The sequence below is a fragment of the Lolium perenne genome, chromosome 4, assembly GCF_019359855.2.
Source record: "Lolium perenne isolate Kyuss_39 chromosome 4, Kyuss_2.0, whole genome shotgun sequence".
In the NCBI taxonomy this organism is placed as follows: domain Eukaryota; kingdom Viridiplantae; phylum Streptophyta; class Magnoliopsida; order Poales; family Poaceae; genus Lolium; species Lolium perenne.
The window spans coordinates 32771016-32781896 of NC_067247.2; the positions used below are offsets into that span (position 1 = coordinate 32771016).

The following is a 10881-nucleotide window of genomic DNA, read 5'->3' on the forward strand; positions in this document are numbered from 1 at the left end:
CCGTCGCCCCTGCTTCATCCTGCTGCCAGATCTGCTCGACGACCCGGCCTTCGCCCTCAACTTCTACAACTAGATCACCTTCGGGACTTGGAAGTTCCACCCGCATTGTAACGCGGGTTACCTCAGCAACTTGGGCTACTTCAACTGGGAGTTGTGTGTTAGCCTCGACAACGATCATGATGACGAGGAAGACCACGAGGGCGCCCTCTTCGACAACGACAGGTGTCTATGATGTGGGTATTACCTTTCGGGTACCCGGCATTGGTCTACCTCCTTTGGCCCAACAAGGGGCCCACGAAGATTGCCATGATCCAAGGTAGGCCTATACGTCGGTTGCAACAAAGAAGATTTACAAGAAGATGGATCCTTGACGAACAAGGCAACAAGACACCGATAAAGGAAAGGATAGATTAGATCTTGATGTGACCTAGTCGAGTTCGGACAGGACTCTCGGGACCTGGCCTCCTATATAAAGGCCGGGAGAGGGCCTGCCGAATGATCACCTACACAACCAACACAATCTAGCACACACAAACCCTAGAAACCTTGCCTCCCGACGAGTTCTCCATAACAGTCTATCGGTTGCCCCATTGTAACCTATTATACTCGTAAATCAAGATCATACAAGCATGAGTCGCGGTTTTACCTCATCGAGGGCCCCGGAACTAGGTAAATCTCCCTCCCAGTTTGTTTGGTATCCGATGTCTCGTGTTAACCTGGAGGATTCCATCAACCCTAAGCCCCTCAAGGTGGGCATTGCCAAGGAGCTCCCTTGTTAGCCAGCTCCGTCAGTTGTTGACCCAGAGATCCAGTCGGAGGACATGAGCGCGCAATGAACAGCCCTCGAGTTGACACTCACAAAGAGCGAGCTCGTGGAGCTCAGCCGCTGGAATGACCTTGCCATCTAGCTACGAGAGTCAGCGCTGGCACAGGGCATGCCGGTGACATCGACCGTTACCGCTAGGCACGCTGTGGCTCCAACTCCACCCGCGCCAGCAGTTGCGCTGTCATCACCTCCTCCCGCTCCGCCTGCACTAGCAGCTGCACAACCGACGACACATGTGGTGTTGTACTAGCCCTTGCCGTGGGCTCCTTGGGTCTTCGTGGACCTCACCGACATGAACGAGGATGTGTAGCCGCCATGGCGTTGCCCTAGTTAGGGTTTTAGTTTTAAGTCACTTTTTTATTCTTTAAGTATTACGTAATTTACTTTCTATTAATAAAAACTATTTATTACAGAAATCCGTAAGGTCGCTGGGCAGCTCCTAATTTAAGCGGGCATCCACCAAAATCTAGCCAAATTTATGTACTCGGATCGACCCAAACAAACAGAAACAGACACAAATTGTGTTCAAAATGTGTCATGCCACTATAGATACCCTAAGTACTTCTATTCAAAAACACTATTTACTTGAATCTCTATGTTTCTTCTCCAGAAAAACCGAGTAAACCTAAGAGCAATTCCAATAGTTTAGCCAGCTACTGGCTATAAGCTAATTGCCATGTCATCTATAGCCAACTTAGAGCCAACATATACAATAGTGAGCTATAAAAATGTAGTATTTTATTAATGTATGGCCCACCTTTCACTCTCACAAAGTGCTTAGGAGCACGTGCTAGAGCTGGCTCTTGCATAAGAGCCCACTCTTCTTCTCTCTCCCCCCTCTCTCTCTCCTCCAACTAAGCAATAATATATTATTTTAATCTTTATAGCCAGCTGATTAAAACTTATTGTACTTGCTCTAATGCGCTGACCAGAGAACTGCAAAGTAGTAGTTGTACTAGCTATATTTCAGTTGGCCAGAAGGGTGTACCTGGAATCCCGGATCCAGCTAGCTCGGCTGTGACGTTCGCATCCGCGCCGAGGCAAAACTGAGCTGTGTGAAGTTGGCTGGGACTGGGCGGTACTCGCCCCATTTTCTCACGCCCCGGCCGGACGGCTTTTCCGTGCGAACCAACGTGCCCCCGCGTCACGCCGCAGCAGCTACATTACCATCTGTCTGCCAGCTAGGGACCGAACCGGTCTCGTACTTTCGTGTACGCCTCTCTCCATCTCGCACGCTCTGGATCGATCGCGCCGTGCATACAAAATTTCGTGACGCTTAGCGGCTTCCCACCGTACGTTCATCGAACGATCCAAGACCCTGCTACCGACCTGAGTATACATTTGCAACTTCAATTTTTCATCGAAAATGTGACGAAAGGTAGGCTGCCAACAACCACACAGCTATCCAAGAGTCTTACTGCATGCATAGACCGGTGGCTCCACATTCCACTCTACTGTATTACAAAAATCCTATCCTCTTCATTTATAAAAAAGTGTCGCAATTTTGTATATGTCTAAAGGTACTTTATTCTATAGCGGATGGAGTACAAGCATATGTCTTCCAAACTAGTACTAGGAGAAAGGGAAGAAAAAGGCATCTCAGGCGGCTAAGGTCACTACCGGATATCATTATATTCCTGTATTTTTTGTGCTTTGCCGAGTGTCTTATTTCGGAGCACTTCCTTCTTTCCTTGGATCGATATGGTTCACTCCTGGGCTATGCTCTATCAACGGCTAAGATCGCTACCGGATGATCAGACTAGTTGGTACGGATTGTTAGAGGTATTAAAAAAATCTTTTTTTTTGGTCTTTCCTTTCTTGCCGCCACTTTAACTGGTGCCTCAGAATAGGTTTTATTCTTCTAACCTTTCAAGATAGTCGGTGGCTATCCACAGCCACTATCTTAACATCAAAGAAGGGTTTGTGACAATGACCACATTTTACAATGTGTTTGAAAATACACTCGATAAAGAGCCTATAAACGGTAAACTTTGAAAATACACTCAGCAAAACATAAATATTAAGCGAAGAGCCTATACATGATAAATTTGGAAAATACACTCAACAAAGGAAAACACACTAGGCAAAGATAAGAGTGTCAAAATTGGACACTACGCAAAGATGGAGTGTCAAATTTTAACACTAGTCAAAGGCATGCGACACTTGTCTCCTCTCCCTCCATCGAACAACAACATTGACGGCAGCCTTGCCAAGCGCCAACTAATAGACACTCGGCAGAGACAATTCTTTGCGTAGTGTTTATTAGGTGGCACTCGACAAAGACCCTCTATGCCTCGTGTTTTTAGGTGGCCCTCGTCAAAGATCTAAATCTGGACATTAGGCAAAGATATGACTTTTCGCAAATAAGCACTTTGAGGCACGAGTTTGGAAACACGCGAAACCAACATGTTATCTCTGATAAAACAACATGATGTGGATCTAAAAATAATATTTGCATCACTCCGTACGTCACGGCTGGTCGACCGACTTTGTACACGCGACGCAGCAAGTGAGTAGAAGAAGTACGTGCACACGAGACTGAAAAAATATCCCGGCCGGCAGGTCGACCAAAAAGACACTTTCCGCAGACACGAGAGAAGGCTCCAAACAGCTCACGTGCACGCACGAGCGCACCGCCCAGCCCAAACTCCAAACCCCGATTGGATCAACGCAGCCTGAATGATTCATGATTCGGATTAAGTCGATCAATTGACCACCGAATGGTCCGAATCCGCCCACCGGCCGTCACCCCACACCTCTGCCTCGCGTAGTCGCGTAAGCAACCGGCAGGCAGCCGCCACGCGCCTAACCCGCGCACCACACGTCCGGCTCGAGTCGGCCGCGCTGTATATGCTGCGACCATATCCGATGCAGCCGTCCACGTCGTGTTGCCGCTCCCGGCCGGCCCTAACAAACTTGCCACCCACGTCAGCGCTCCCCGCACGCGCACGCCACCGCCTCCCGCCCTACTCACACAGCACAACCTATATATAAGCGCGCCGCGCGGCCTCACCTGCCATTCACATCCTTCCTTCTTCTAACAGACCAACTACGCAGAAGAACATCGATAGTTCGAGACACACACGACGATGACAAGCAAGCCATCCATGGGATTGGGGATGAAGCGCGCAAGGGAGGAGCAGCCAGTCTCGCTGGCGCTGTCCCTTATCACGGACTCCACGTCGTCGTGCACGACATCGGCCGACTCGGCCGGCGCGGCGCCCATGGCGGCAAGGAAGAGGGCGCGCCGTGGGCGGGTGGTGGCGACCTCCGGAGAGGGGGAATTCGTGTGCAAGACCTGCGGCCGCGCCTTCGCGACCTTCCAGGCCCTCGGCGGCCACCGGGCAAGCCACCTCCGCGGCCGCCACGGGCTGGAGCTCGGTGTCGGCGTCGCAAAAGCAATCAGGGAGAAGAAGAGCGAGGAGAAGCAGTCGCACGAGTGCAACCTCTGCGGGCTCGGCTTCGAGACGGGCCAGGCGCTCGGAGGCCACATGAGGCGGCACCGCACGGAGATAGCGCTGAGCATCGGCGTCGGTGCCGACGACCAGTGGCTCATCGCGCGGCCGGATCAGAAAGAGGTGGTGGGGCGCGGCGCGCACCGCCCGCCAGTATTGCTCGAGCTGTTCGTCTAGCTAGCACTAGCTGGATCTGCTGACTCTTACTTAGTGCAGGACCTGTAAATTTCCTTGAAGTCGGATATAGGTTTATTCTGTTCTCAAAAAAAAAAGAAGACATACGTTTATTCTTCAATCTACTACCTGATTAGCGTTTTGTTTGATGATAGGTCTCAGTTTTTTAATCATCTGAGGATTCATTGATCTCATCTACTGTATATAACATTCCGAGGAAAATTATTTGTTCATGATCAACCATACATGCATACTCTCGCTCTTCTAAATGCAATCATAAATTTGCTCTGTTAGTGTAATCAGAAAATCCCCATTTGGCTACCAAATGTGTCGCTCGGATTGCGGCCACCCTATCTATGAGTATTATGATGTATATATGTTGCTCAAGCTCATTAGTTGTAAATTAGCAAGTCTAATTTGGAGTCATAGAAATAAAGATCGTCCACACAACATTACAATCTGAACTTTTGGTGGCAGATTGTAGTCCTATACTAGAGGAATATAAAATCTCCATGTTTTGCCACAAAAAATATCTGAATGTCAAATTAGGCAGGGAAATTGCCATATTCTCTTCATGGTTATCGACCGCTGCGGCCAAAACTATGGTATGGCGAAGGCCTGAAAGGGGACAACCCCGCCCCCCCCCTCCCCTACACACACACACACACACACACACACACACATACACACCGGAGACAGACACACCAAACCGATGTAATGTAAACCGCGTTTGATTTAAGTTTGTCTAACATGGATACACCTTGTAGCATCTATCGGATGAACATGTTGATATAATCTTAGTCATGTGATCCAATGCCAGCATCGCTTTCCACCACATCGAAGCTACCCCTTGTAGCATCTATGTCATCAATACGTCAAAATAATCCCAAGCCAATCCAAAATCCAACTACTTAAAAGTTTAACCTCTAGGCGCCGGGTCATAATTTTTCTCGACGGATTAGCTATGGTAGTGTGGGACTAGCGGCATTGAGTTAGGTCTTGCGATCGCCCGACCCACTCTATGGGGTGGCGGGGTGACTGTGTATGATCTCTTCATTATTTGTGATCATGAGATCAGCTAATAAAAGCTATATTTATAAATATGATACTTTTTTGGAAAAATGCGTGCAACATAATTATGCAATAACGTTCTAACGCGATATAACATAATATTTCACAAAAAGAGTTAGAGCGAGCAAAAGCACGTAATTTAGCATGATGCTCTATAGCGCGTTAGTAATGACGAAATAACACACTACTATAAAACCTTGGTTTTAACCCATCTCCAATTGGAAACTGATATCAGTTGCAACATATTTTAAATCATATATAGAAATTGTCGAACACGACCTCTATACTGAATTAGGAAACCATAAAAAGCACATGCCGATTGTAATTATCACCGGAGTGCATACCTCCAAGGAAAGCATGAAATCCTCGCCGTATCGTGGCATCACTCCGTACGTCACGCCTGGTCAACTGACTTTGTACACTTAACAGGCAAGTGAGTAAAAGTACGTCGTCCAAGAACAAGAAGATACTTTTGGCAGCTCGAGAAGGTTCCAGACAGTTCGTCTCCCGGTCGCTCCATCGCGTGCACGCACCGCGCAGTCCAAACCGGGAATCAACGCAGCCTGTATGATTCAAGAATTGACCAGTGAATGGTCCGAATCCGCCCAATGGCTGTCACCCCTTGCATCTGGCTCGCGCGCGTTGCCGCCGCGGCAAAGCAACCGGCTAGCTTCCGCCACGCGCCTAGCCGGCGCATCACGCGAATCCACCTCGAGTCGACGACCATATCCGATCGCAGCCGTCCACGTCACGAGTGTCTGGTTGCCGCTCGCTGATTGGTCCGATCGCAGCTCGAACCAACCTTGCACCCACGTCAGCGACGACCGCGCCACTACGCACGCACACGCCACAACCTATATATAACCGTGCCGCCAGCCTCCTCCGCCAACACAGCCATCAATTCATATCCGTCCTGACCTAAGAAAATCGAGTTCCACACAGCGATCCAGCAGATATCTAAGACAAGCGAATCATCCATGGGAGTTGGGATGAAGCGTGCGAGGGAGGAGGAGCCCGTGTCGCTAGCGCTGTCGCTTAACACGGACTCCACGTCCTCCACGACCTCGGCGGACTCATCCGGGGGTTCGCTGGCGGCGACGCAGAAGAAGAGACCACGCCGTGGGAGAGTGGTTGCGACATCGGGGGAAGGGGAATTCGTGTGCAAGACCTGCGGCCGCGCCTTCGCGACCTTCCAGGCTCTCGGCGGGCACCGGACAAGCCACCTCCGCAGCCGCAACGGGCTGGAGCTCGGCGTCGGCGTCGCAAGGGCCATCAGAGATAGGAAGCGGAGCGAGGAGAAGCAGAAGCACGAGTGTCATATATGCGCGCTCGGTTTCGAGACGGGTCAGGCCCTCGGTGGACACATGAGGCGGCACCGCGACGAGATGGCGCTCAGCGCCGGTGCCGACAACCAGTGGATCATTTTGCAGCCGGATCAGGAAGAGGTGGTGGGTCACGCTGCCCACCGGCCGCCAGTCTTGCTCGAGCTGTTCGTATAGCTACCATTAGCTGGATCTGCTGACTGTTTCTAATTAGAGAACCTGCAAATGATTTTAGAATGAGATATGTTCATTTTTTGGTCTTGCCGAGTAGCGTTTCAGCTCTGTAATATGTCTCAGATTTTGAACCATCTGGGGATTCATTGATCTCCACTGTATATATAACAGAAATTCCCAATTTGATTTCCATATGTTTCCCTCGGATTGCAGCCACCCAGTGAAATATTATCATCTATTTTGCTCAAGCTCATTAGTTATAAATTAGCAAGTCTAATTTGAAGTAGTAACAGAAATCAACATCTTCCACACAACAAATCAACCTGAACTTCTCTTGGCAGATATATTGTAATAATCCTATAATAGAGGAATAAAATCTGGATATTTTGCCCCCCAAAAGGCAATGAAATTGCCATATTCTCTCCATGGTATCGACTGCCGCGTGTCGTTCGGACACGCGACGAAGGATGTTTCCAAATTGTGGTATGGCAGAGGCGTGAGGGGTGACAAACCCCCCCCCCCCCCCCCCCCCCCACACCCACCCCGACACACACACACCCCCGAAGGATGTAATTTACGGCACGTTTGATTAAGTTTGTCTAACAAGGATATGCCTTGTACGTAGCATCTAACGGATCAATATGTCGATATAATCTTGTCCAGGTGATCCAATATCGCCATCGCTCTCCACCACATCGAAGCTACCCCTTGTAGCATATATGTCATCAATACGTTGAAATAATCCCAAGCCCATCCAAAATGCAACTGCTTAAAAGCGCAACATGTAGGCATTGGGACAGACTTTTTCTGGATGGATTAGCAATGGTGCTAGCGGTAACGAGTTACGTCTTGCGGTTGCCCAACCTTGCCTTATGAGGTGGCGGTGGGTCATACTTTTCGAAAAACATGTTGAGCTTACATTGGAACTTATCATTTTTTTCTCTCTAATGAGCTAATTTTTTGGAGTTATAGATACAATCCATAATTATGTTTTATAATTTTTTCCAAAACAAAATCACATTTTATAAATTACATTGGAACTTATCATCACATCTTCATTCCTTTTGCAAGAATGAAGGAATTTCTATCAAGCAAGCACTACTTGTGCCAGAGGCTTCTGATCTCTTTTATTTGCCCCTCTCTGAGGAAGCATTCTTGCATTTCCAGCTTTTCAAGATTTAATTCTGGATCTTGACACTTGGAGAGTTTTTAGCAATTCTGTGACTACAAAGGTATCCTCTGTTTATAGTTCTCTTATGGAGTTCGGTGGAACAATACCTACCTTGAAGTGGATGTGGCAAGGCTGCTGTCAGCAAAAACATCAGATTTTCTTTTGGCTCTTGGTTCATAACCGCCTTAATACAAGAGTAATGTTACAAAGGAAGAATTTTGTAATGGATAACTATTCCTGCATTATGTGTGGAGAAGATAAAATGGAATCTAGAAACCTTTCAATGCCCCTTTGCTAAAAATGTGTTGGCAATACCTCTGTCCTTCTTGGACACCACCTTAGCAGGTTGATATCCAGAGCATCATAGCAAGTCTCAAAATTGCATTGAAAGTGCCCTTCTTCATGGAATTGATTATTTTGACTACATGAACTATCTGGATGACTAGGAATGATTTTATATTCAAGGGCAACACCTTCAATCTTTACAGATGGGAGAAAAAGTTCAAAGATGAGCTAGCTCTTCTTGTTCATAAGGCTTCTAGAAAGTCATATGCTGGTCTGAAAATTTGGGCTGAGAGATTTCCGATAACTATAGCAATTATGTTTTCTTTTCTCTTTTTTTTTTTTTACCTATGGTCTTCTAGCAAGCTTCTTGTTGCTATCCTCTAGCAACACCCCTTTGTACCTTATGACTTTAAAAAAAAATATAAATATATACAGTGGAGAAACCCACTGATTTGTCTAAAAAAATGTTGTGCATAGAAACGACTGAAAAGTATCCTGGCTGGTGGACCAAGAACATACTTTTCGCAGACACGAGAAGGTTCACTAGTAGAGAAACCCCCCTTTAGTACCGGTTCTAAAGGGCCTTTAGTACCGGTTTTGGAACCGGTACTAAAGATCCGGTACTAAAGGCCTCCCATCTTTAGTACCGGTTCCTTACGAACCGGTACTAAAGGTGCCTCCACGTGGGCACGGAGGAGCCGCAATGAAGACCTTTAGTACGGTTAAGTAACACGAACCGGTACTAAAAGGCTATTTCGTTTAATTTTTTTTATCCATTTTTTTCTAATTATTTTTCACTCTCTCTTTTATTTTATTTTTTTCACTCCCTTTTTTTTTATTTTTTCAGAATTTCTAGTATTTTCGTTAGTCTCTAACTACACTTTATCTCTAGTCAAATTACTTACCCGTGGTCAAACTTCCCGGTCGGTCACCCATCCTCACACTACTCCCCAAGACTAGCACGCTTTAACTTCCGAGTTCCAACCTCGTTCCACTTCCAAGTGCTTCGCGCGCATGTTGTTGATAGTACTATCATATCAATCCTATTAACATGTTGGTCGATGTCACACTTCTTTATTGTTTAAAATCCAAATAATTATTTTAATAAACAAAAGTAATGATGTAATAATAATGTTGAATAAATAAATTAATTTAAATTTTTTAATTTGTATTATTTTTAATTATTTTTTAAATTTTAATTTTTTTTGCCAAACCTAAAACCTGAAAATTTGAAAATCTTATAATTTGCTAAAAGTAATAGTAATATTTTAGTACTCAAAAAATCTTATAATTATTAATTTTAATTTTTAAAAATAAAAAAAAAACATAAAATTCTAAATTTCTGGAAAAAAAACTAAAATCTTCATGCTTTCATATTTTCATTTGGAATTTTGAGAATCTAAAAATTGGCTAACCGGGTAAACCCAGGTGAATTCGGATGTAACTTTTTCTCACGATGATTTTGATATATTATACGCATTTTTCCGACGTCGTATGCAAAAATTAATGCGATTTTACCATTTTCAAACTTTTTTTGCAAAAAAAGTCAAAATTTGAATTTCTTAATTTCACCGAATAGTAGGTTGCATAACATACAAGAATCTAAAAATCTTTTATTTTTTGAATTTTCTATCATTTTCATTTGTATTTTACAAAAGCAAAATTTCTATCATTTTCACCGAATGGGGAGCAGGAAAACCTTTAGTACCGGTTCGTGACACGAACCGGTACTTAAAGGTCTACCACTTTAATGCGGTTCGTGTCACGAACCTTAACTAAAGATTTCCGACTGCTAACCTTTAATCTTAGGTTCGTGACATGAACCGGTACTAAAGGTCCTTACGAACCATTATTAAAGACCTACGCAGCATAACCGGTACTAATGCACTTTGACTGGGTTCAGAAGTGAAACCGTCTTAAAGGCAGGCAGAGCCACCTTTTCTACTAGTGGTTCCAGACAGTTCCTCGCCCTGTTTGCTCCAAACAAACAAGTCACGTGCACGCACCGCCCAGTCCAAACCCCGGAATCAACGCAGCCTGGATTATTCATCAAGCTTCGGATTAATCAATTGACCACCGAGTGGTCCGAATCCGCCCACCGGCTGTCACCCCTTTGCATCTGGCTCGCTCGCGTTGCCCCCGCGGCAAAGAAAGCGCCAGCCGCCACGCGCCTAGCTGCGCACCTCACACGTCAGGCTCGAGTCGACGGCGACCATATCCGATCGCAGCCGTCCACGTCGTGCGCGTCGTGTTGCCACTTGCCACGCTTTCAGTCAGCCAGCCCGAACCCATGTCAGCGCTCCCCGCAGGCCGCAGCACCACTCACCTACGCCACCGCCTCCGTATGTACTCACACAACCTATATATAAGCGCGCCGCCAGCCTCCCTTCCCAACCCAACCAA

The 10881-nt window shown here is 46.4% G+C and overlaps 2 protein-coding genes across 2 annotated transcripts; both read left to right on the top strand.

Annotated features, from left to right (window-relative positions):
• Positions 1-3830: 3830 nt before the first annotated feature.
• LOC127292126 (uncharacterized) lies at positions 3831-4700 on the top strand. Its single transcript, XM_051321478.2, has one exon. The coding sequence runs from the start codon at positions 3916-3918 to the stop codon at positions 4456-4458; it is 543 nt and encodes a 180-aa protein (XP_051177438.1). The 5' UTR covers positions 3831-3915; the 3' UTR covers positions 4459-4700.
• A 1722-nt stretch (positions 4701-6422) lies between these two features.
• LOC127292130 (zinc finger protein ZAT5) lies at positions 6423-7212 on the top strand. Its single transcript, XM_051321482.2, has one exon. The coding sequence runs from the start codon at positions 6504-6506 to the stop codon at positions 7023-7025; it is 522 nt and encodes a 173-aa protein (XP_051177442.1). The 5' UTR covers positions 6423-6503; the 3' UTR covers positions 7026-7212.
• The last annotated feature ends 3669 nt before the right edge of the window (positions 7213-10881 follow it).

What these genes read in the sequence shown, in the direction of transcription:
- LOC127292126 (XM_051321478.2), top strand. Translation starts at nt 3,916, where the DNA reads ATGACAAGCAAGCCATCCATGGGATTGGGGATGAAGCGCGCAAGGGAG.
- LOC127292130 (XM_051321482.2), top strand. Translation starts at nt 6,504, where the DNA reads ATGGGAGTTGGGATGAAGCGTGCGAGGGAGGAGGAGCCCGTGTCGCTA.